The sequence below is a fragment of the Falco naumanni genome, chromosome 7 (genome assembly GCF_017639655.2).
Source record: "Falco naumanni isolate bFalNau1 chromosome 7, bFalNau1.pat, whole genome shotgun sequence".
NCBI classification, from domain to species: Eukaryota; Metazoa; Chordata; class Aves; order Falconiformes; family Falconidae; genus Falco; species Falco naumanni.
In genome coordinates, this window is record NC_054060.1 from 61618019 (window position 1) to 61644124 (window position 26106).

Genomic DNA, 26106 nt, shown 5'->3' on the forward strand with positions numbered 1-26106 from the left:
GTTTGACTAGATGCTTTTAAAAGTGTTAGTGATAGACCCTTCTCTTACATCCTCCTCAGCCCAGAGCAAGTGACTTCTGTAAAGAGGTACACTGAAAGAACAAACACAAGATGTCATTAATGTCATTAAATCTTATCAGTTCAAGCCTATAAACTCCACATCCTGAGTTAATTCCCATATGATTTCATTTAATTTAATAGAAAACCAAACATTTTGCTATTTCTAGAAATTGAGTGCATTATGTTCAAATCATTATTATTTGGTGGAGACTGAAGACAGAATTTTAACCATTTACAATGACTCCTAGACCACAAAATACTAAAAAATGTTGTAGTTTTTCCTCCAGTACTAAAATTTAGAATTTGTTTGGTGTAAGGAAATAAATGAGAATTGTTAGAGATAATTCTATGGAGATTTCTAAGGTAAGTGTTGGAAGTTATAACTACCTGTAACTGGTATTTTAGTAATATATTGTGTAAAGTCTAAAAAAAAATTGTTTTGTCTGCCTTTATCCAACAGCCTGCTTTCCGTTATGACTGTGTGGTACAGACTACAGGTGATACGTGGCATATCCCCTATAAAGACGTTTTTGAGGAAAAATACTCATTCCACGCACCAAGAAAATGGCTCTGCATTCAACAGAAATGATGAAGAATGTTAACTGCACAAGCTGAAGTGGTGGGTTTTTTTATTTTTAATCACTGTTGCTGACTAGAAGAACTCAGCAGTACAGTTACGGGAATAATGTGTGAGGTCTATAACTAAACAAAATTCAGTCACGGCATTTTGTCAAAGTCATTCCTGCAGTAAATCTGTTGACATCAGTGGTGGGCCACAGGGATAAATTAGGTCTATTATTTCCATCTTTGCAGGCAATTTCTGTAGCCTCTCAATGTGACTGGGATTAAAACTTGGTTTTTTCTCTTGGAATTTCAGGTTGTGGGTATTTTTTTTTCCTCAAGCTTTTCATCTGCACTGAAATTCATCAACTCTGTACTTCAAGAAATTAAGCAGGACTTGCAAAGTACATAGAAAATTTGTGGGGCTCACCTTGCAACAGTATGTCTACCACCAATAAATGGAGCTAACGGGGTCAAATGGTATGTTTACTATTTGCCAGACACACAGAGCCCTAATACTTCCTTGCTCTAATTAGAATTCAATTGATCACACTGAATGTAAAAGGTGTCTTACAGCAACATGTATTTTGTTTGGAAGAATAAGGAAACAATCAGTGAGATATTGTGTGGCTCTTTCACGCTCCTAAATTTGCTGTTTCTGACAGGATTTCATGTCAGTGCAATAGTTTGCTTATGGATATGCACAAATGTTTTAAACAAAAATTGATGATAACTACAAAATCTTACAGGCAATAATAGGACAAAACTGAATTTTTTACAGAGATTTCTGTAAAACCTACCCCAAGTTATAAAGCAATAAAATAGTATATATTACAGGAAAAGTGTTCTACATCATTATTTTTTAAGTGTTTGTGTGGTAAACGTGTTCATTTATTGCACTTACCACTTTAATGTGAACCTTTCTCCCCAAAAAACTTTGAAATGCCATGTTAATCTCAGCTTAAATGTGGCTTTGTCACATTTGTCTTGTACACTGAAAAATTGTGTTTGAAACTGAGCTGGACCATGCGGATCTTTTTGTATAGTACTTGCATTTCTGAGCTTTTGCAATGTCCCATGATGAGCTTTCTCAGACCTCTTAGCATTAAGCATGTTCCCCTGCTATTTTTTTCATGTCAGAGAGCAATCCCAAGACTTGTTCTGCTCCACGTATCACTCTGTAAAACAGCAGGTGTGATTTACATACAGTCATGTCCTTCAGGTACTGCGCAGAAAGTGTAGAGGAGCTGTGTGTACCTCTTAAGGTAACCTAGAACCATGGTTTTAAATGAATCATAATGTTGGTAGCGTTCATTACAGAGCCCCTTTCTGACAGAACATACCAGCTCCTGGTCCTTTACGTTCTTTCTGTAGTACACCAGGGAAAGCAGAGATTGGATCTATTTCTCTCATCCCTCAAACTGATTTACTTTTAGTCTGTCAGAAGACTGGTTTTACAATTCTAAAGTCCGAGAACTGCCACATCTTGAAAATGCAAATATTACTTTGTTAAATTAAGTGTCTTCTCCTGTACAGGCCTGCTTAGTTAGCAACTCTTGCTCTGTGTGTGGGTTACTTACCTTCTGGATGAAGTTCCACAACAGCATAAACTGATGTGAATCAGTGCTGTTATGGTCCCAGTTTGGTACTAGCTCTGGTGGTTGTGTATTCCTAAGCAATTCAGAGCTGGGATGGCTGAATGCCCCTTAAACCAGTTTTGCCGAGGTCAGACTTGGCATTGTCACACTGAACTAGCACCACTGCACCAGTACTGGTACCTGGGGGGCGGGTGGGTGAAATGTCAGGCTGCAGGTCAGTCCCTGCAGCTCTGCCTTAGGTCAGGTTTAGCTGATCAGAAACTGCACCTTCAGGTTATCCATTTCATTGCCAGACATATTAATCCATTTAATTTGTATTTTACCTCACCCTGGTGATTAACAGACATGCATAATATCAACATCTTACTGGTATAAATGCATCCTCCGCTTCCTTTTGACTGAGAACAGACACGTCCCCAACCAATCACTTGGCTTTCATCTAAAACTGTTCATACAGAGATACCACAATACCTTCTAAATAGTAACATTCTTGGTGTATCCAGGGGAAGATGGAACAGGATCTGTCTCTGGTAGTAATTTGTTAGTGATGTGGGTCCACACTGCCAGAAAGGCAAGTCCTCCAAACGCTGCAGCAACTGGTACCCCCGAAACTGTGGCAAATGACACTGACTGGAAGAGGAGTCAGTTGGTAGCACAACGAGTGGGAAGAGGAATCAGAAGGAACTAATGCTTAGCTCCACCTGCCACATGCCATGCAGACACAAACACACTGCCAAGGCAGACTTGAGGAAGACTGAACTGATTCAGCCTGCACTACAGCGGTTTTGTGAATAGCTTCATCTCCAAGCTCACCAACTTGTGGATTACTGTCTTAAAAGGTACCAGTGAGAACAGTCTTCCTCAGGATCCTGCAGCACAGACTTTGACTCTCATATGGCTAATCAGAGGTGATGAACACTAAACCCAAAATACAAGTACTCTTCTGAAACAAAAACGTGCTTTGGAAGCTGAACAAAACTGCTACCATAGATGGAGGAAACTTCTGGAAGCTGTATCCTCAAAGTAGTATGACTTCCACTCTGTCATTTCCATGGTACTGAGCAGCTATTGCTCTTTCCTTAGTCTAAGTCAAATATTGAATCTTTGATTGCAAAGAGTGACGGATTTTCTTGCTTCGTTACTTTTTGGCAATCAGGCTGAATGCTTGATAATTACTTCCATTTTCCCATCCCCTTTTTCTCAAAAGGTAAAAAATCTGACATTAAACTGCAGTGTTGTGGAATGGAAGAGCTTTGTACACGAAGGACTGCGAGAGTAGGAATCCTCAGCCTGGAGGAACACAGGTCTTAAGAGACACAGAGGTTGTAAGAATCATGAGTGTTGTGGAGGGGACGCATGGGGATCAACTCATTGCCACGTCCCAGCACCTAAGTGGCATGGTGCCGGCAGACAAAAGGTGAGTTTTCAGGTGAAACCACACAACATGTTGTTATGCTGAGCCACTCTGCCACGGCATGTCATGGATGCAAGTTCACGTGAGTTCAAGGGGAGACCAGCAACTTCATGAAAGAGAAATCCAGTAAGGGTTATTAAATAACCAGACACTACCTCTGCCTTGGGAAGTCCCTCCAGATGGCTGGAGACTGGGAGAGGACTCGGGGAGCATGTATCATTAAAGGTTCTCTATAGTCTTAATATTTTCCCTTGGGCATCCACTTTTGGCCACAGCTGGAGATGGGGCATTGGGCTAGAGAGATTCTGCATCTGACCCAGTAAAGGCATTCTTACATTTGCATGTTCTCTGTGTTCCAGTGCTGGCATCACAGCCTCAAACATTTCATGTCTGCCCGCAAAGTGCTTCCCTAATGAACAGACAAACTCCGTGTCTTGTAATAAACAGTGAGACATTTTATTCTCCCATAATATTAAATAAGCAAAGGAAAGTATATTGAAAAATTGAAGAAAGCAGACTTTTAATTTATGGCATACACAAAATGCTCCTGTAAGCTGCTATTCCAACAAAGACTAAGCTCATCTAATAATTACGCTTTAAAATAGAGGTATGGATACCAAAACACAGCTTTTTCAACTCTTAATGACCGACTTTAAAAAATAAAAGCCTTCCCACAGAGTAGGGGAAATCCAAGTTGCTGAGAGGCAGAAAGAGCATACATATATTCACAAGTGTAAATGTGGGGAATTTCCCTTTGTACTGGACACTGATAAAAAGTTACGTCTTTTAAACATCTTATTATAATGCAGCTGCGGCAACAATTACTCGCTATGAGCATCCCGAACATCTTTTATGAGGTTAGTGTATTTCTGTGCTTCAGAGTTATACTAATTGAAGAGAACACGTGGAAATACATTGTTTAGAAAATTATGAGGGGGGGTGTGTTTTCCTGGCTGGCTGTACAGCTCACGATCATACTTTTCTCCAGTTTCCTGCTGTCTGCGTGCACACGCCCCAAGTGCATCCCTAGCGCGCACCCCCCAGCTCGCTCCCTAAGGCACGCCCCAAGGGAGCCCCCCCAGCTCACCTCCCCCAAGGTGCCCACCCCCCGCTCACCCCCCTCTAAGGTGCCCCCCAGCTCACCCCTCCCAAGGCGCCCCATCCTCTAAGGCGCCTCCCCCTAGCTCACACCCCCAGGGCGCCCCCCTCCCCCCCAGCTCACCCCACCCCCCCCAAGGCACCACCCCCCCCAGCTCACCCACACCTAGGGCGCCCCCCCAAGCACGCCCCCCCCTCCCCCCCTAGCTCACACACACCCCCCCCCAGCGCGCCTGGCCGTGCCTCGCCACCCCCTCAGCAGCCCGAGGCTTCGCGCCGCCCGCGCCCCACGGCCTCACCCGCCTTTTCGCCGCGCAGCCGGAGGGGCCCGGCTGCCGGCCCCCCCGCCTACACGCATGACAGCTGCCGCACTGCAGCGGGCTGCGTTTTAGCTCGCGACGCGGGCGCCCTGTCGCGACAGGCCCGGGCGGCGCGCATGCTCGGCGCCGCTGGGGCGTGCGCAGCGGGGGGGAGCGTGACGGTGCGCGAGCGGAGGGGGCTCCGGCGCCTGCGCCGCGCGCGTAACCCGGAAGCGCTCCGGCGGGTGCCCTGGCTGCGGTAGCGGTGGGGCCCTGCACGCCGTGAGCCCCTCGCCGCGCCGCCCCTGCCCGCGCCCGCCATGTCCCGAGGCTCCAGCGCCGGCTTCGACCGCCACATCACCATCTTCTCGCCCGAGGGCCGCCTCTACCAAGTCGGTGGGTGTCCGGCACCGAGGATGCTGCCGCCGAATTGCCCCGTCACGGGCCCGGCCTGCTCAGCCGCCGCCGCTTCCCGCCCGGCCGGGCTGCCTCTGGGGATGGGGGGGGACACGGGACGTGGCGCCTCCCGTGGCCGGGGAGACTCGGCTCCCGCTCCGCCTGCTCCCGCGGTGTGCGGGGAGAAGCCTGGTGGGAGCCTGGAGCGGTGCCGGCCCGGTGGTGCTGGCCTGGGAGAGGGATCCTCTCGAGATAGGGAAAGCCTGGAGCCAGGGTAGGCTTCCTCGAGTGTCCCCTGCCGCAGAGAGGGACCTGCTGTGGCTTCCCCGTGCTTGATTTCAGGTGCTGGGAGACCAAGCTGACAGCTATACAGAAACTGTTTACCTCTCCTAAAGTGTTCTTGCAGTTTCTCTTGCCTCACTTACAAGCATTGTGCTTGGGAATCCAAGAACCACAATAGCTGTTTCGAATGGGACCCGAACTGCTCAAACCCTGCATGCCAGAGTAAGAGTCAGTGTTCGGAGATATCCTGTGCTTGCTCTTGTTACACCTGAATGCCATGTGCTCTGTACATCATGGCCTGTGACATAGCAGCAACCATCCTTTATTTCCAGGCTTCTTTGAACATTCTGCAGTTAAACTGCAGCCTATCTTCATTTTCTTCTGTAGGCCACTGAATCTTGTATTCATACTTATTACAGTGCACCAGATTCTGCAGAAGAGCCTTACGGTGCTCCTTCTGCAGAATACTCTGTAACAGCATAGTCAACTCACAGTCTGGCAGGCCAGTTCATTGTGAGGATTCTCCAGGAACTTTCAGTGGGGCCAGATTAATTGTTTTGGCAGCATCATCTTGATGCCATCTTCTCCTGGAGCTTAGTGGCTCTTCCCCAGCTGCAGTGGCTTCCCTGCATGTGCATTGCATGGCGTGCCCATACATCCATCTGTTCTCCAGGAAAGGAGGTGGCTGAGACCAGACTGTATGAATTGTCCATTGTAGCCAATAGCTTCTTTTGGTTTGTCCTTGAGTTTTTCTCAGGAAGAAGGCTGTGTGGAATAGGCTTCATGGGCAGGCAGCCCAGTCTCAAGCAGTTGTTTCTTCAAGGAGCAACTAAGAAGGTGCCTATGTGTAGGTGTCTGTACACAGGTAGAAAGCTACCTGTACTAGATGCCTACATACAGGTGCTGTCTTATACCTGGAGTGTGTGTAAGGCATGCATGCAACTTGCGTAATAAGCCTTATCCATGTGGATGGTAGTGACGGGATGTCAGTGGCTCAGTAATGGAAGAGTCGTGGGCTCTGACCTGCCGTTGCCGTTAAAAACAGGCTGGTTGGTTTGCATTGCCTTTCTGGCTGTTTCTCTGTTGCAGTACTACTTGTTGGGAATGGTTTCTGCATCCTGTAGTAAAGAGGAAACTGAGCCTTGGTTTTCCACCTCCTGGGTATACTCAACCATTAGGTTAATGTATGAGAGACGTGCAGTAACTCTATCTTTTACTGGTGTCTTAGAAGCAAGTATCTGCATGTACTTGAGAGTGTGCACACAGCCTGAAGGTGTCTTAAAGATACTTGAAGTACCTGTATGCTATAGGAAGAAAAATATGTAGGTGTGCATAGTTAACTTCCAGCAAGTATGAGCTCACTCTGTCTGCAGCCAGGCTGATAACTTGGGCACGGTGCCACACTTGTGTGTCTGTTGGCCAGCACCTTGCCACAGCATGGACAGAAAGCTCATGTTTGCTTGCAGTCAAATACCTGAATCTAGCTTCTATCTTTCTCTCTTTTGTTGTTTTTGAACCCTGTATGTCCTTGTCCCTATGTTGGATTCAGATTAACCAGGTGCTGTGAAGGATGGCCATGGACACGCGTTGCTTTAAGGCTGCCTTAAAACTTGAAGTTTTGCTGGAATTCGGCAGTACCTGAGTGGAGTTTTCCAGTGTAGTGATACTGGACTGAAATGCTTGTATTTTACCTTAGATCTGTCTTCTGCTTCCAAAGCTCATGTGCCTTTGAAGTGATCTCATATTAGAAAAGTAACAGTTATTTCATATTTATTTCTTGTTGCTGTGGTTAAAATCCTTCAGAGCATCAGTGGTGTCTTGCCACCTATTAGTTCCAGTCTTCAAAGGTGATGTTTCAGCTAAGTGGAATTTGGGGAGGTGAAGAAAATTGTTATTGTTAAGTTTCTGACTGTTGTGATGTATTCAGGGAACAGCAAGGGGCTACTCTTTTCAGAGAGAATGTGTACAGTACTACTGAAATACTTACATAGCAGAAAACAGGCTTAAAATGCCACTAGCAATTTGAATTTGTTATACTGTAAGAGCCACTTCACTTTTTGGCTTGTGTCTTTGAAAACTGAGCAGTGCAGATGGTAATAGGAACACTGTGAGAATGGACTGCAGTTCAGTAAGCCTGGCTGCCAGTACTTGCGAGCAAAACCAGTTTGTGAGGGCACCTATTCCTGTTCCCACCTAAGTGTCACAGAATCACAGAACAGTGCTCAAGCAGGGCTACCTAGAACGGGCTGTCCAGCACCATGTCCAGATGGGTTTTGAATATCTCCAAGGAAGGAAACTCCACAACCTCTTTGGGCAACCTGTGCCAGTGCTCTGTCACCCTCACAGTAAAAAAGTGTTTCCTGGTGTTCAGATGGACCCCCCTGTGTTTCAGTTTGTGCCTGTTGCCTCTGGTCCTGTCACTGGCCACCACTAAAGAAGAGCCTGGCTCTGCCCATCTTCTTTACACCCTCCCTTCAGATATTTGTACACGTAAATAAACAGGTGTTGCAGAGACGTGGCCTGGGGCTTCAAACATGACCAGTATGCGGGCAGTGCTAGCTCATGCCTCGCCGGGTTCTGTGCTTTGCTCCAGGCTAGCACTGATCATCCTGGGGAAGGCAAGTGAAGAGGTGAGTGGAGCTGCACAGCTAGTGCAGAGAAAAGGGGAAACATTCTTCGTGGCACATTTGGGTAACCAGTAAATGCTCTGATGCCTAAGAGTAATAAATACAGTGCCATGGATAGATGGCAATCAGCCCTTCCACAGCACTGACTCAGCAGATTGAACATTAAGATCCCATTCTTGGAAGATTTGTTTTTTCATTTTCGGATTCTCTCCTGTTGTGTAGTCCCTTCCGTAGATCGGACTGCAGCTTTTAAAACAGCTGAGTTTCTTGCTGCCATTATTTTAGAGGATAGTTTTAGCAATTTGCTGTGCAGTTAGTTAGACATGTTATAAATTTCAGTTTCATTCACACAGCCAACAAAGAATTTATCTATGTTTAGCTGCTACCTGAAACTTGCCTTTCCTAACCAGATATTAGGAAGTTCTTAATGTTTATCATAATTTTTGAAGTTGCTGTTTCTGAGGCTTTTGAAACCATTAATCACGGGAAATTTATTGCATGGATCACAACAAGTAGATCTTAATCCATTATATTTATCTGAATAATGCTGTTTAGTTGGCATGTACATAGGTTTTGTTAAAAAGTGAATAAAAAGCATTGCAATGTTTGAACGTCAGAAAATGTGATAGTAAGGTTAAAACCCATTGTCTGTGCCTGGTCCATCATTTCAGGTTTCATCTGTATCATTTAAAATCTACAAAAGAAAATTACATTCTTGCAGTGGTGATAATGCTTGAAATACTGAACTTCTGCATGTTAAAAAAATCTTCTGTAAGGATTTACAGTCACTGTAGGTTAAGGTTAAATATTTTGGTCAAGTGCGGAACAGCCTTTTTGTTTTAAAGAAATTCTGTTGTTGTTAAGCATTCTAACTGAACAAAAAGGCAAATTATTAGAAATATTTGGAGGAAGCAGCAGTAGGGGTTTTGTGAAGAGAGTCATTGACTCTCTTCACAAGTTAATTCCCATGAGAAAGTTCTTGTGTGTGTTGTACTAAAGACTTTAAAGATACAAAGTGTTGCACAAGTATTAAAAAGACCAGAATCTGGTGAGATTTTGGTGTTGGGGGAGGTGTCAGAGTTAATTGCTCTAATGTCACTAACACTGTTTTTTATTAACATTTACGTATTTTTCTAGAATATGCTTTTAAGGCTATAAACCAAGGTGGACTTACATCTGTAGCTGTTCGTGGGAAAGATTCTGCAGTAATTGTAACACAGAAGAAAGTACCTGTAAGTAGTCTGTTGGGCAGGGGGGGGACGGGACTGGAAGGAGATGAGAAGAAAGGTGGGGGTGAGACTCTGCAACATTGTTATTATATTTATCTGCATTGACATATATTGGTGTTTGAATTGAATATCTTATCATTCTGCTTATAGGTTCTAGCTCCATTTAGTGCTCAGTTGTCCATTTCCTCACCAAGTACTGTAATATTGGTTTTCTCTGTAGTTGTCAAAAGGATAAAGCTAAAATATGAAGTTGGTCCTGCTGTACTTCAGCATGCATACATTACTTTGGCTTGTAAGGGCTGAGTTGTCCTTAATTTCCTGATTTCTTGAATTCCTACTCAGAAATGTTATACCAGTAGCATGCAGTGAAGATTTTCAGGAGTGTTTCAGCACAGTGGTGATACAGCATTGACAAAGGGGCAAAACCCTTGTGTTTGAAGGGCAGCACACAATGAGAATCCAAGTTTTTGCATGTGTGTTCTCAAAGTTTCTTCAGAGGGAAAAGGACTTCGATGTTGGGTCACGCTTTAGCTGTCATCCTTTTCCAGATGTTATGGGGTTTATCTTCGCTATTCTCCTATTTCTTCCTTCATGTGCCTATAGCAGTAGATAATGGAGAGCCTGAATGACAATTTGTAGCTGTTGGTTGATTCTCTTGGGCTCTTCTGTAGATACCAGAGCATTCAGAGTCTGTCTTTTGTTTTTCTTGTACTTGAAGGACAGTGTTTTCTATTAGATTATTTCTGTTTCCTCTTTAGGACAAGTTACTGGATTCCAACACAGTGACTCATTTATTCAGAATTACTGAAAATATCGGCTGTGTGATGACAGGAATGACAGGTATTTAATTCACCATCTATTTTAAGTATCTGAAGTGTCAGGTTTTTTAGGTAGTTCCCCAACTTTGCATCACATAAATAAGTACTCTAGGAGATTTGTTCCACTCAGTGTGGTTTTGGAGAACTTAAACAAGTTCTAATGTGTATATTTAAAGATGACTTGAAGTTGGGCCTGGAATTAGCGTTCTCGAGCAGTGCTAGGAATAGACATGGTACATGTCCGGTGAAATTAATATCGCTTCTTTCTGTCTAGCTGACAGCAGATCCCAGGTGCAGCGAGCCCGCTACGAGGCTGCTAACTGGAAGTACAAGTATGGCTATGACATCCCTGTGGATATGCTGTGTAAAAGGATTGCAGATATTTCTCAGGTCTATACGCAAAATGCTGAAATGAGGCCTCTTGGTTGCTGTAAGTATACTCTAGGAAATTAATCTTTTCGTTTCCTGTCTTAAGCTTCAACTTCAAGTGTAAGAAATTCTCACCCATTTTCAGTTTGTGTGAGATACAGATGTAACCGAAGGAGTAAGAGGGATGAGCAGCCGAATGAGAGAGTAGTGTTGGCAGTCATGAATTGGAGCCATGATTATTACCATTGACTTAGCGTTTGAATTGGAGTAAATGATTTAGCCTCTCTAAAATGTCTAATACTATTTCACCTTAGGTTTTGGGGCTTAGTCTGTTTGCACTGTGCAGTGACGTCTGTGGATGGGAGATGCTCTTTTTACTGGTGTCTGTGGATGGATAAATATCACTGTTTAAAAAGATCTATGGAGAGTGCAATTACATTCGTCCAGATTTTGTGACTTTTTTGATCTAAGTGCTATGTATAGGACAAAAATCTGCATAATTTTTGCTCTGAACCATGATATATGTAATGCAGAGAAGTGCTTAAAAATTTCACTTGCAAACATTTATACACTAGTCTTGTTTTATAACAACAAATGCAGCTTAAATAAAATACGTGTATAGAGTTGCTTTTTATAGACATTTCTGGTCATCTGTGTGTTCTGGGGTTGGTTCTGACTTTTTTTCTCTTTCATTTGGCTGTGAGCAAGTTATAACTGTGCTGTCGGGCTGTCCGGGAACTGAGATAAAAGACTTAAGGTTTTCTCAATTACTTTTTCATTAAAATTGTCTGGGTTTCTTTTTGTTTGCTTGTTGGTTTTTCGTTGGTTGTTGTTTTTTTTTTTGAGGAGAATAGTTTCAGAATTGATGAATCACTTCTCGTAATCATAGTAAGCACTAGTACTTCTCACTAAAAAAAGTAACATTCAGGGTTGCACCACAGTTTCCATGATGGGGCAATTTTCCTATGCTTGTACGGCTTGTAATGTTCAGGAATGATTGTTTCTTTCTTCCCTTGGTATTTTGCGTGCCTTGATACTACTGGAAACTGTTGGGTTTTGGAGTTTTTTTAAATACATGAATAAAAGTGTATTTTTCTTAACTTTCCTTAACCTTTTTTGAAAAGATGATGGGAAATTTTTTTCTCTTGTAGTAATAGCGTATCAGCTATAACTACCAGTTAGAAGTTACACAAATGTGCAGTAAAAGTAGTTTAAACCCTTGACCTTGTTCTGTTTTGGTGGTTTGTTTTTTTGGTTTGGTTTAAGTTTTGTTTTGTTTTTTGCAATACTGCAAGTATTGTTTAAGTGTGGATGAACACAAATGCGTTTCAGTGATGTGACCAGTTTGTGTTACTTGAAGTCTGTCCAACCTGAAAGTGCCTAGTCAAATGGTCTTTAAAGACTCGGTTTTATGTTTTGATATTTCCACATTCCATTTCAATTTTGGGGTTTTTTTTCCTTTAAAAGAGGAAAAGGGATGTAATGCAGTGCTTTTTATGATTACAGTCCAGAAATCTAAAGTTGATCTTTTAATATTTCCATTAGTTTCAATAGATTTGTAAAGTTGCTTTCCAGTAAAAGGCACATTAATAGAACTATTGTTTATACTTTTGAAGTGTCATATAACACACAGGATGTGAACTGTGGTTGGGTTAACTTTGTATCGGGATTAAACTTGTGTATTTCCTGACTTTGTGATTCTTCAGGCACTGAGCCTGGCAAAAATGTTTCTGTTTAATGAGTAGCAGTCTTTGGGAATGGCAGAAATGTACCTTGCACTAAACCGAATTTTGTACCTGATGATGAGATGCTGGTAAGAAATGGCAAATTAGAGAGAAAGAGGAAATCCTGGCTCTGTATATGGGATCGGTTCCCAAAAATGTACTGCTGTGCATGCGTGTTTTTCACAGGAAAGGAGTATCTATTCTGCTCTTCACTTGAATGAAACTGCTAAAATTGGGGAAGGAAATAAATTAACAACTTTTCTCTTCAAGGTATGATTTTGATTGGTATTGATGAAGAACACGGCCCTCAGGTATACAAGTGTGATCCGGCAGGTTACTATTGTGGATTCAAGGCCACAGCTGCAGGAGTTAAACAGACAGAGTCAACCAGTTTTCTGGAAAAGAAAGTAAAGAAGAAATTTGATTGGACATATGAACAAACAGTAGAGGTAGGCCAGCAGAAGGAAATAAAGATTTGTTAAAAGTATTTTCAATGAATTTGCTGTATGTAGGTTTGTGATATAGAGGAATGCAGACAGGCATTTTCCTGTTTTCTTACAGTTCTGCATTGCTGTCAGAGCAAGCGTAGCTGTTCCAACAAAAAATCGTTTGCAGGCATTTTGCGAATGTTTAAATAGTCATCTCGTCTGCTTTTTTCTCCTTTACGTTAGCGGAAGCAGAATCTGTAATTGTGGCATTCCTGCTGCAGCTGGTGTTTCGTTACTAGCCAGTACAGTTTTCTTTTAGTGGCACTTAAAACAATCTTCATGTTAGAAAGCATTTCGAACAGGACGGGATAGTGCTTGTTTGTCAGTTTAGTATATATAACACCAGTTGTTATGCCTACTGTGAAAACGGTTGTTCAAGGCCCATTATAAGAATGTATCCCACTTATAAAATTGGCCAGTGAACTTGTTTTATAAATCATCCTTACTTTTTCCCTCACACTGTCTGTAAACAGTCCTCTTCCATGGCTCGCCTGTTTCTCCTGCCTGGCCTTGTTCTTATCATATATGTATGATAATGGTATGTTTCCTGCATCACAAGATCAGCAGCTGAAATGAGGAATAACCTAAGCAGCTGCCCCCCCTGTAAAATTAAAGAGATTAGTGTATTAAGATCCCTGTGAGTGCTATGCAGATGCAGACCATCAGCTAAATTACTTCCAAGTCTACGTTACTGTGGAATTACCATTTAAACTGAAAAGTCTTCAGCTTAAAACTCATAATTTTGATGTCTATACCTTAATAAGTACTGATTTCCTTAATATGTAGTTTCTTTAAAAAGATCCTGAGAGGGGTAAATAATCATAGCATACTGAAATTGAATGTATTTGAAATTACCTCAGAGATTCTTTTTTATCCTGGCTAAATATTTTTCGTATTGAATGTGTTTTTCTGTCACTGCTTGATTATACTGTGCATGTCTCTTAGTTGAGCTGTTGGAGGTAGATGAAACTGTCTTTTCATATTCTTGTTTTTAATTCATAATACTTCCATGGTATGGCACAAATACTTCACTGGTAATTAATCTGCCAGTCAAATCCTGGATGTGCTTCTGTACCTTTTTGTTGTCTTTTTAAAAACGCTGAGATTGTGAATGTAGATCAGAAACGTGTTACTCTAAAAATCAGCAGTGACAGGGAGAAGCGAGTCTGTCAAACAAAAAAAAGAATGGCATTTTTGTAACGTTCTTCACACACACAGGCACGCTGCCTTTTTTTTTAAAAAAAAAAAAAAAAAAAAAAAAGCTTGTGGTGTGTTAGGGATAATGCTCCAAGGATAAGAATTTTGGTTTTCATTTCGGGTCTTTTGGTTTTGTTTTTTTACAACTTGGCAGTCTTCTCATAAGACATCTATATAGTCTTACAGAATTCTTGCAGAATCAATTATCAACATACTAAAAATAAACTTTAGAAAAGCCTTGTTTGGTATTCTACGCTTCCTGACGCATTACTGATCAGAATTAAATGCCAGCAGATCAGAATAACTGATGTGATAAGCGTCTAGCTACATAGCTGTTTTATGGAACTTCTTTTTGGGCTCAGTCATCATTTTAGGAATGCATCTTTAGCATTATTGTGACCCTACTGCAGAGTTAAGTACGACTGCGGTTGCGAAGAACGCCTTTAAAAACAGGTGATGATTAGGGTGGGGGAAAAAAATAAGTTAAGCCATGATGAAATGCAGCTTTTAAAAACAACCAACATAACTTTAATTACCAGAAGCAAAGCCAAAATGGAAGCTATGTAAGTGACGTGTGCTTTGAGTAATCTTGGACTCTAATGGTGGTGTCTGTCTTGTTTGCCACTGATGAAACACCTTCTGTCCTTGGAACCTGGGGTTTTAATCTTTGCATGATAAAAGCTTTTGGGGTTGTTGGTTTTTCCTGCTATGAAAATGACATGCCCCTTTGGTTTCTGTAGATTGGGCTTTTTAGGGAGGAGACTGAAGATGGGCTTTTTAGGGAGAGGACCTGGAGAGGTACTGTATTCTGTAACAAGGGGAGACTATTTGAAACTTTTCAGCAGAGGTTTTGAGTTGGAAGGAAATAATTTAAAAATAACTTACAACTAGAAGGAAGGGTAGTTGTTCATGCTATGTCTATTAAAAAAAAAAAAAAAAAGCCTTGGTGCTTTCTGTTTAATGATAGGGGGTTTTGTGTTCTTTCAGACAGCAATAACATGCCTGTCTACTGTACTATCCATTGATTTCAAACCTTCAGAAATAGAAGTTGGTGTAGTTACAGTGGAAAATCCTAAATTCAGGTAAGTGATCGGTGTTGATAAAATTGTGTGTTTCTCTGATCATGTGCAGTTAATCTTAACTTCTTGTGTCATGGTAAATCAAGAAAAAGATAAATGTCAGAAGTTGAAGTTTTGGAGGTTTTATTCCTTGTAATTCTTCAGAATATGTAGAGGTAAAATACACTGTTTAAAAAAAAAAAAAGCAACAGTTTTAAAATGTTTGATATGGTTAAGGGATCTAGTGGACAAAAGTGTTGCCTTTTGTTTCTTAAAAGGGTGTTGGCTTTATGTGATGATTAAAATGTAGTTAAATCTGGTCTAGGTGATTTTTTCATGTTTAAAAGAATAAAAAATTTTCTTTGTACTAATATCTGGAGTCCACTTCTAAATCATAGTCGTGACAACTAACGCAGTAAAGTCTGGGTTTATGTTGGGGAAAATTTTTCAAGTCCCTTGATTTTTTAAATCCTTTTCTAAATGTGATCTTTAAGTGATTCTTACTTATCTTGTAATTGTAGCAGCTTTTAACATCTCCAGTATATAGTTAATAGATCATGAATTTGTATGATTTGAAATATTCGATTTAAACTTAAAAAAGATTAAAAGATCCTGGATTTAAAAATCACTGCAGTGATTTGGAACTGGCTGAACTTTTACTTTTTGAGTACACTGCATTCCCACCTAGCACAAAAGCAAGACACCTGCAGTTTCCTTCCTCCCCTGTTATTGCCTGAATCTGAGTGCAGCAAGGTTACTTGGTCAATCTATCAAGGCAACACCTGGAAATCTTCCTGCTGAGGGCTACACCTCACATCAGATACAGTGTGCTTGACAGCCACCTCCCAAAACAATGTGTAGCTGCAGACATATGCAGGAAATGTGGGAGAATAAGTTTTGGGGCTTTTTTGCTAATGCAAAAGGACCCTCTAGGTATGTCTTACCTAAAATATAGGTAAGTCTGGCTTGCTGCAGAGGAGTTCAGTTATTTCTGCCTTAGTTAGTCTTTCATTGCTTTTTTTATTGAGGAAAAATAAAAAAGAAGAAAGAGGAACAGCTGAGTGGGGAAGAAAAGTCCTCTGCACTTTAGCTACTTGGTAGGTAGGGATTGGAGAGAGGCTTCAAACCTTTGGGTCCTACAGGTGCAGTCTTTTGAGTGCTTCCTAATGGGTTTGAAGTTGACATGGTGATGATGGATGGTTTTGCATTTGGTGGTGTGTGTGTTTAGGGCAACAGAACAGCACAGCATTTTTGAGAAAGTAATGCAGGAGCTGCATTGCCCCCTTTCTGCTGCTGCTCAAGGGTCAGGTGCTAGCTTTCTGCCAGACTTCACTTACCTATCTTACACCCCGTTTAGAAAGGATGGATAACAAGCAGAGTGCAAATTGGTGTCCCCCTGGAGTCATCGTGCTAATTATTATATCCATTCTTCTCGCCACGTCCCACCTTGTAAATAGATTGCTCTTGAAGAATTCCCTGCTCTTTTTCTACCATGTGTTACCTCTTTGGTCTCTAGTGCCTTTGATTCTTCCTTTATTTTTCAAAAAGAATTGGAATGTTGGCCTGTGGCCCTGGTAGCAGGTCTTGAAAGGGCTGAAAAATGCATTGTATAAAAATAATTTCTGTACATACTAGGTTGTAATGTTGGAGTTTAAGGGGAAGAATAGTTTACGCTATTTAAGATTTCTTTTTGTCCTTTCAGGATCCTTACAGAAGCGGAGATTGATGTGCACCTTGTAGCTCTGGCAGAGAGAGACTAATTAGCATTCCCATTTCCATTGTCTGTGCTTCTGGCCAGGATATTTGGTGAAAAGATGACACATATTAATGGCTTTAGATTATGGGTGGAAAACAATGTTCACTATATGATGTATTTTACTCTGTACAAATAAAACAGAGGTTTTTGAAATACTTGGTGTCTCCCCTAATGTAATTTTTTAAAAAAAATCTTTCAGTTCCCTGAAATTCTTATCAAAATGCTTGATGACTTTGAATATGTCTGTGATGATTGCTTGCCTTTCACTTGTATTTTAAGAGAAATTTTATACTCTGCACTGTCTTTTTCATCTGAGCTCTTTGGCTCCTAGTGTAAAGTTTTATATCAGATTATGTGGTGTGTATGTCTTGAGATAATTCTTACATTTACATGCATTCTCTTTTCTTGCCCTGATGTTGAAAGGCTTATAACATTACTGGTTTAACTGTGGGGAAATTAAGAAGATCTTAATATTTGTTCAGGTGTTTATTGAGGATATAGGACAAAAATTGAAGGAGAAAACCTGAGCTGCGCTTCCCAGTGCATTCATTTAGACTGATATATGTGGGGTGCAGGTGGTGAATTTAACAGACATATGCTATAATTAAACAGCTCTGAAGCTAACATTTATTTAGGGGAATAGATTCTATATGCAGTGTACTTTGGGATTTTGGCTTTTTGTCACCTACCTGGTTTTGAGGCTTTGGGCAGTGCCAGAAACAGTGTTGGGGCTGGATGGGGCCCATAGACAAAGTCCATCAACAAGAATGTCTCTGGGAAGCAGTTCCCCTTGCTCCTTCAAATGTTCTGGGTTAGGACAAAAGAGAAGACTGCAAAAACGTGAGTTGAGGTGAAGGAAAACACATTTTTGTTTTGCTGCAATTGAAGAGGTTTCAGCCCCAGCAGCAAAAAGGGAGATGATTGAAGTCGTGAGGGAGGAGACACAGGAGAAAGGGAAGATCACCAGGCATTTTGAGCTGTTGGGTAAGCATGAGAGTAGTCTTGGAAGAATGCCAAGCTCTATTACAACTTAGCTTCTTACCTTATTCATCTGCTATGCTATTCCTTTATTGGCTTTAATTACTCCAAAACTGTCTTTGATTTTTTTTTTTTGTTTGTTTGAGACCTTTGGGAAAGGCCTCTTGAGACATCAGAGGACTGGGATAGCTTAATTCTTTTTCTTTTTGCTTTACAGTTAAAGCCCCTTGAATGTGTACTTTTCAAGTTGGTTGTAGTAAAGGTGGTGCAATTCTATGTTTGGTGGTTTTAATAAAAGATAATGCTAACCTTATGTGATAACTAAATTGAGGAGATTCAAATGTCCTGTGAATTGCTGACTTTACAAAGCTTCCTGAATTTCCATTAGTGCCTCCAAATTTCAGTTTCCCTCATGTCAGATAGTGCAGTTTAGATGATAAGATGAAGCCATCCTTGCTTCTGGTTTGGTGTTGGTTATCTGAGAATTCTGTGTGGTTTTGCGCAACAATTGGCAGAACAAACACTAGTGGCACATTTGGAAAGGTCTGTGTCGTTCCAGCTGTCAGTGACAGCTGAGTTTCTGAAACTTCCTAGGACCTTTCTTCCTAATACTCCAGTTGTATAACAACCTGGAATTTGAGTAGTTACAAGTCATCATTTACTCTGCCATAAAATATAATCCACTGTTACTTGATTCTTGATCAGCTTTGTGTATATACAACTTCACTAATGACTTCTTGAACAAAACATATAGAAAGGAAGATAACAATCGGGGAGCCATACGACTAGAGCACATTTGCATACTATTTAGTATCAGAACTCCCTGCAACGCCTTTAATTCTAAATTTTGGAGCTTGCATGTGATTGTGTAAGTCGGGTGGTGGTTCTGAGAGCAATGGGTGTTTGCTCATACCTTACATTTTTGCAATGCAGCACATCCCATCTTGTGTTCAGAGATGATGAAATAAGCTGCCTAGAATATATTAATGAGGAATGTTGGATCTTTTTTTTTTTTTTTAACTAGCAAAGTTAAAATCTCAACAACTGAAATGCTGGGTTTTGCTAGTATTTTGTCCTGTGGTGAAAATGCATGGTTCTCTTTTCATACCAATTATGGGGGTTTTCCTTTTTCAGCCAAAGCTTTTTGTTGTTTAAGATAAGGCGGCTACACAGATGGGGATACCTGACCTCATGGGAAAACCCCATGTATTACGTGTACGTGTGATCCCGTTCCTCACCCCCTGGAGCAGATAGCACCTGCAACCAAACCGTACCAGCCACGGCTGGTGTTGATCTGTACCTGGTATCACCTGCTGCTTCAAAGCTGGCACTTCCAGAGAAACCAGAGTATGCATGGTATCCCACCGCTTCTGGTTTGGGTAGAGCTTATTGAGTCATACCAGACTTGGGCTTGCTCCATGTATTTGTGGTTTGTTGTGCCAGTGCTGAAAACTCTGGTAGATGCAGTTACAGTGTAAATAAAGTGAAGTAGTTAAGCAGGAAACAGGATCGAGACTTATTTGCATACTAGACCCAGATCAGTGTTATCTATACTAAACTGGGCTGCCTCTGCACAGCCTTGTAATTGTGTCCGTGTTACGTTCCCAGTGCGCTTTGTTTGTGCTGCAGGTCGTAAGGATGCAAATGCCAAGTACATGCAATCAGCTTAGGTAAATCAGTATTTATTGGACTCCGTGAAAAGCATCTGGTTTTCTTAGGAGCAACCCCACAAGGGATCCCCAGAAGCAGTAACGGCATGTATTTTAGAAAGAAATAGCTTAATGGGGAATCTTAACCTAAACTGTGGGTCATCAGGAGCTGTCTGTGTATTCAGCAGGGAAACACAAGATGTTAAGGCTGGCAGTAATGAGCCTCTCTAGGATTTCTGGTGCTTCCTAAGTGCAACGTCTGGTACAGAATCAGTGGACAGTGTTAGACCATACCTTTTCACTGTAAAGCCTCCAGTGGCGACAGTCTAAGCACAGAGAGGTAAATGGAAAGTTCGGGTGGAGCAAGTATGTGTAGATACATTAAAGCAATTTTAATGATATGGAATAATATGCTGCATTCTTCTCTACCTTCTCTGTCCTGTTTCTCATTAAGCCAAGGTCCGAGTATACCAAATAAGAAATATTTTGGTTCAGTGCACATTGTTGGAAGTAAGATGAAAGCACTAGATCTGTAGCTTGCTGGCATCTGAAGAAAAAATAAAATAACTTTCCCTCCCCCCCCCCCCCCCCACCACCACCACAGAAGCAAAGCCTGATATTTTAAGTTCTGCAAAACAGCATCCTTGTTGGCTCATGAAGTCAAGTTTTGTGAAGCATATTCATGTTTTCTTGTAGAAAAACCCTGCACTAACAGGGTAGTAACAATAGGGCCATTACTTTTTATTTTGTAATCAGTGATTTTTATTTTTTTTTTCCTCAGATGGGAAGTTCTTAAATTGCCGTAGTTTGTTCCAGCCAGTTCTTGCTAGTAACAATTTGTTCTGTTCTCTTGTTTTGCTGTAACCCAAACTATTTGGAAACAATGCAAGACATCCTGTAGTTCAGGATCCGTTGGAACAGTGAACTTAAACCTCTCATGCCCGAACTAAACCAAGGATCATCACATGCTTATGCAAAGCTGCTTAAAATAGTATCTGGATTTTGTTTATTTATCATGATTCTCACTCTTTAAAAAAAAAAACAACACCAAAACCAGAAAACAAAACAAAGCCTCAAAAAAAAGCCCAATTTCTCCTATCCCTTGTACTATGTTTGTACAGATTAACTTGCATTTCCAAAATGACCGTCAAAAACCTCAGCTGTCAGCAGTATTTGCTGCTGCTCACCAAGCTTTTCTTAGCATGATAATCTTTTCTTTCATAGTAGTCTTACCTGTATCACCATCATCTATGAAAATTCTGTGCTGCAATGTTCAATATGGGAACTGTAATGTTGTATTTGTAAACCAGTGAATAAACAGACCCAGCATATCAATAAGTCAAAATCCAGCTAACTGCATTTGGCAGAATTGAGTCATCTACAAAGAAGTGTGTGCTTCCATTTTGGGGGGTTAATATTTTAATCCTGGTCCTTTTTAGAACCTGTCAGCCATCACTGAGCTTCCTGGCGCTGCAGATGCACCGTGTGGCCTTGCTGGGCGATTTGTTGTGGCTTAGCTGATATATACATTGAACCACGAGCCTCTGCAATAAGTTTCCTAGCTAAGGCTTTAGCGGTGTAGTGTGCGGTACAGCTCAGGACACACAAGCCAAACTGTGGGGGTTTTGGCCAGTAAATTGTATCTGTTTGTTTTCTCTCCCAGCGATTTGAAGAATCAGTTACCAATATTCGAGTGAGCGGAGGTTATCTTTATTCGGCAGCGCTGGCTGCATGGGGGATCGCTCCACCAAAATCATGCACACGGAGGGAACCTTTCAGCCCCCTGTTTATAGAAGTCACTCACATCTATTCATTAACTTTCCGAGAACTCATCAATATACGTTACACCTGGTCAATTAGCATATTCCATTTAAGGACCTAGTATATCTTCAAGTTAACAACATTAACATATCTTGTGCCTGGACAATGTCCTTGAGGAGTTGTCTCTATGCAGACTCTATTCCTTAGCGGTCACGTTTAAAGCCTCCATCTTCGCCACGTTGCGTGTACAACAGGAATCTAAGACAAAATGTCCCTTTTAAAGATAACCAACCCAAGGACTTAGCAGTCTGTGCATCCGTCATGTGGCAATAAGGGTCCTTGGACATCTCCCGACTTTAACTAAACATAGGTGCATCATCCTTTGGATAAGTGGTACAGCATTCACTGTTCACCAGAAAACTGCCTCGTGCGACACCCGCTGACCTAGAGAGCTGTCAAAGTAAGGTATTTAATCCTTGATGGGATTCCTTAGACTAGAGAGCAACCTTCTCTCAAGTTAGAGTCAAACAGTAACTGTGGATGGCGAAACGTGGCATAGATGTGCACAGACTGGCATGATCAGGAATAGGGATGCCTTTTAGTGACATCTGATGTTGCTGTGACGTTTGCAGGTATGTTGCTCTCCCTGTTTTGATCCCAGCTATGTCTGCCCTCTTCCTTCAGCCGGCTCTGGCATTCATTTACATCTGTAATGAGCTGTTCTGTTTACTAAACTAATGGGCAGTATTATTTTGTTTGATTCAGTTCTCTGTTGGATTAGTGACCGTAATCAGCTCACTGTAGGATCAAATTGGCTGGTGTAAAGGAGAGGAGAGGGGAACGAGATTGCACTACCTCTGGTTTAAGCCGCTGCGGAAACCACAGCCTGCATCACTGAAGGAACAGGGTATCCATAGACCATTATCCCCTCGGCTACTCTTTGGCTTAAACCTATGTGGTGACACCTGCTCCACCTAAGTGATATTTGCCTCTCTCAGCAGATGACACCAGCCTTCATCTAAGCAGCATCAAGGCTCTACCCCCTTCTAGTCTGAAGAAGGTTTTTCGGAGGACAGTGCTGTTACAGGAGCTCCTCCCTGGTTCCTCTGCTCCTGTACCCCTTGCGTAGCTCAGCAATTTCCTGGGCTACCTAGGGAACCTGTTTTGGAAACAAGCCTGTATTTAAAAAAACAAATAAACGACAAATCCATCCGGAGAAGTAGCATTCACTGGGTTTGGACGCTGACCTTGCTGCTGGCCCTGCGGTGGCGGTACCAGCCCAGGGGGCAGTGCAGGACAGGGCGCCTGAGCACGGTCCGGTTAAGCAGCGGTGCAGCTGGGGCGAGCAGCAGCCAAAACCCTGCCTTGCAAGCAAATTTTCAGGCAGAAGGGGTGTATCGGTCCTCTGAATCCATCGAAGCCTCCTTTCCGGATCTAATGGGAGGCTGGCGTGGCTGGCCAGGCAGGGGGGCTCCGGGCAGCGCAGCTTTAGGGCGTTTAGGAAAACAGAACTTGTAGCCCCAAGAAAACCCGTGGCGAGTTGGCTGCCAAAGGGGGCGGCCACCTCGGGCTGGGTTTTAGCACAAGCGGGGTGGGCAGCTTTTCTTTAGTTCCCTTTCCACCTCTTGTAAGGGGTCCTTTAAACCCCCTGTAGCTGCTCATACCTTTAGGGTGCCGTGAAGATGTTTAGTCGCATTGAATGTTAGCCTAGTTTCAGTTAACAGTATTTGGAAACACCTGGCTGACAGAAAAAAAAACCCAAAAAACATTTCTTGCCTAAGGATGTGGTGAGCCTTGAACACAGGCTACCAGGTTAGCTTAGTTACACTACCAGGTTAGCTTAGTTACTCACCTCCCCCAAAGGCAGCCAGACGTGCCTGTAGGAAGGCTGGAGGGCTCCCGCCCAGGAGGTTGGCAGAAGGGATGGGAGAGAAAGGAGGATTTTCAGTGACAATGGCGAAGGCTGCCTGACTTACCACAAGGTAGCGGTGAGTTGCCCGAACCCTCAGTCTCCAGAGAATTTCTTAACCTTTAGCTCTCCGGGGTTGCTCTGCCTCGTGGGTGTCTGCACACAGGAGAAACGTTTGTTGAATACTTGTTGGAAAGTTAGGTGGTGATATTCCCTGTTCTTATGTCCAGGAGAAATTTCCATTACTAAACTTTCTTATCTAGTAACAAACCAATAAAGTATAAAATAGTGTAAAATCAGCTTTGTAAGTGCAAAAATAGTTGTATCCCTTGGGTGACAACAGTACTCACCAGGAAGTAATTTTTTAAACTTTTTTCCTACTTAGAGTACTTTGCACTGACACCTACGTCTTTCTCACTCCAACGCAGAAGCAGATCTGAGCTCTCGCGAAGGTAGTTCAGCAGGGGGCATAAACTCAAAGGCAGGAGTTACAGAGATGGGCTGCAAAATAGGTCTTGGAGGGGGGAAAAAGAAAAACCCAAACCCAGATGTTGTGAATATCCTGGCATCCAGGTGAGGGTTTTGATGATCTGAAAGAGGGCAATAAGGTTGTCCAGAAAAGGAAGACAACAGAAAGAATTAGTGAGAAGTAGCATTACAAGAGGTCTATATTACAGGAATGAAGTAGCAAAGGTCCTTGCCCTTCAGTGTCAGAGTGGAATTTAGTTATTAATAGAGAAAAAGAGGATAAAATGGATTTTTCTGCTCTCTGAAACTAGACCTGATGATAAATGAAAGCACGTGCAATGTGTTCAGCAGAAGGACGATTGAGAAACTGCTTCTGTTGATGAAGCACATATTTGCAAAATGATGGTACAGCCCTTATTTGACATGCAGACAATAATGAGTACGTGATGCTTTCCCACTCTGGTAGCAAATCAAAACACAATATGTGAACACTTTGTATGTGAATGCTTTGTAACAGGCATCAGCGTGTGTGGATAGGTACGTGCTGTAACCCAGCTCTGCCAGGAGTGTGGAGCTTTCCAAAGGGCTGGCGAGGCCAAGGTGTGCTGCAAGAGCCGAGTGGGCAGAGGGGCTTGTTTCAGCTTCTAGCCTTAGGTTCATGATGTTTGGCACTTGGCACAAACAAGCAAGGGTGTGGGTTCACAGTGTCTTTACCAGACCTAAGCTGGAAATGGCTGGAAATGGAAAAAGCGCGGCCCCACGCCATCCCTCGTGCTGGCGATGGCATCCATGTGGTTGCAAGCTGACCCAGTTCAGGGACTCCCATCTGGGCCAGTACCTGGCCCTTCTTCACTGCAGGCTTAACCTCTGCCTGGTCCCGCTCAGTGGCTCACCACGCAGCTGCGTGAGCTCCAACACTTGGAGAAGGAAGATCTTGCAGAAACAGGGAGGGTAGGACCCAGTTTAGCACAGGCTGATGTATTACCACCCTGTCAGAGTGCAAAAAGCGCGCCCCTTGAGTTGGTCGTGCCACGCACTGCAGCTTGCCACAGTTACATCGTGTTGGTGTTTTAAACCATTTTGAGATGGACCTTTAGGTAGGAGAATAAACAATTGCTCTTTGCCAACTTCACGCACACTGCTAGCTCCTGGCACTCTCCAGCAGTAAAAGTACAATCCCCCAGATGGTACTTCAGCCCACTTCGCAGGCACCTACTCATTCATAGCCATACAAAGACTGTGAAACTCTTTACGCATGTGTGTCTTTCAGTTCTGCGTAAAATGGGTGGTTGAAAGGGCTGGATTTAAGAGCTGCGGTTACTGTCTGGAGTGGTTCCCACTGGTGAAAGGCTTGAGCTCCCTCCCTCTGGTCTTGACAAATACCGTGGAGCTGCTGAGACAGGTTAGCTGTGCTGGCTAGTACGTTGTTGCCTGCTTTCCCATCATGTTCTGCCTCTGACAGCCTTCGGAAGGTCTGTTGAAAAGAAATAAATAAAATAAGGCAAAAATCTTCAAGTATGGATATGCTGAAAGGTACGCGTTTAACACGACTTGAGTGTTTTGCAACAACAGTGAAAAAAAAACTGGGCACTTGGTTTTGCACACCCGTTGATTTTTAGAACTGGGAAAGAAAACAGCGCTGTCCTCGGGAAGCAGGGTCACGCAAGGATAGCCGAGCTGCAAGGGATGCCAGCCCAAGCACCGCTGTGCGCTCGCAAGCCTTGTGCCACGGGCTGTGTGGGAGGGTTCAGAACCACAATTAAATATAGTCGCAGCAGAACCTGCTTGGCTTGTTTCTGCTGAATCTGTGTTTGAAAATTTTGATTAAAAATATCCTCGCGCGGTGCGGTCTCGGCAGTGACAGCAGCACGGTGCCGTGTCTCCGCCAGCTCCTGCACCCTGCCCGCTCCCCTCCAGCTCCAGCCTGACACCTCGGGGGGCTTCGGGGAGCCCTCTGCCACTGCCAACAGTGAGAAATATCACCAGCCATCTTTCTTTCCTCTGCTTAATAAGAAGTTATGGTTATTCCAACCAATTTTTAATGTGTTTAGAGTGGTCTCATTCAAACTGACCAATTTCTATGAACCGCTCTGGCTTTGTCCTTAACACCTTTTGTGCCCCGGTCCCAGGCACTTTTTGATCTGAGAGAAGGGATCAGTATTCTTTTTTGGAGACAAAAGTAACAACAAGTTCTGCTGGAAGGAATTTATAAAATACCAGGATAAGGACAGTTTGAAATCCATCAGATTGGTGCTTGTCCTAGTCCTACCCCCTCCAACTTCCATACACTTAGCAGTTAATTGCTTTAGTAAAGCTAAACTGTAAACAGGAGAAACTTTTCAAGGCAATTTCCCCCACCCCCAGCTGC

At 42.7% G+C, this 26106-nt stretch overlaps 2 protein-coding genes and 1 long non-coding RNA gene across 6 annotated transcripts in view; 2 read left to right on the forward strand and 1 right to left on the reverse strand.

The window, feature by feature from the left end:
• Positions 1-927, forward strand: part of LOC121091939 (protein only RNase P catalytic subunit) — a 53230-nt gene extending 52303 nt beyond the window's left edge. For both annotated transcript variants that reach the window (XM_040602261.1, XM_040602260.1), the window contains exon 8: positions 520-927. In XM_040602261.1, coding sequence (XP_040458195.1) covers positions 520-648 — 129 coding nt within the window. In that variant the 3' untranslated portion in view covers positions 649-927. The remainder of the gene's footprint in view (positions 1-519) is intronic.
• LOC121091946 lies at positions 885-5186 on the reverse strand. Of its 3 annotated transcripts, XR_005829101.1 has the most exons (3): positions 5030-5186; positions 3968-4041; positions 885-3738 (listed from the first exon to the last, which is right to left on the reverse strand). It is a non-coding gene; the product is annotated as an uncharacterized LOC121091946 (long non-coding RNA). The 3 variants fall into 3 exon arrangements; XR_005829100.1 differs by lacking the exon at positions 3968-4041; XR_005829099.1 differs by having other exon boundaries at positions 885-4041.
• A 131-nt stretch (positions 5187-5317) lies between these two features.
• On the forward strand, positions 5318-17128 carry PSMA6 (proteasome 20S subunit alpha 6). Its single transcript, XM_040602264.1, has 7 exons — positions 5318-5425; positions 9472-9566; positions 10322-10403; positions 10656-10811; positions 12745-12923; positions 15147-15241; positions 16920-17128. The coding sequence occupies exons 1-7, from the start codon at positions 5350-5352 to the stop codon at positions 16975-16977; spliced, it is 741 nt and encodes a 246-aa protein (XP_040458198.1). The 5' UTR covers positions 5318-5349; the 3' UTR covers positions 16978-17128.
• Positions 17129-26106: the final 8978 nt, after the last annotated feature.

What these genes read in the sequence shown, in the direction of transcription:
- PSMA6 (XM_040602264.1), top strand. Translation starts at nt 5,350, where the DNA reads ATGTCCCGAGGCTCCAGCGCCGGCTTCGACCGCCACATCACCATCTTC. An exon ending in GGGCCGCCTCTACCAAGTCG is followed by an intron (nt 5,426 to 9,471) that starts GTGGGTGTCCGG and finishes GTATTTTTCTAG; the next exon opens with AATATGCTTTTAAGGCTATA. An exon ending in TAACACAGAAGAAAGTACCT is followed by an intron (nt 9,567 to 10,321) that starts GTAAGTAGTCTG and finishes TTTCCTCTTTAG; the next exon opens with GACAAGTTACTGGATTCCAA.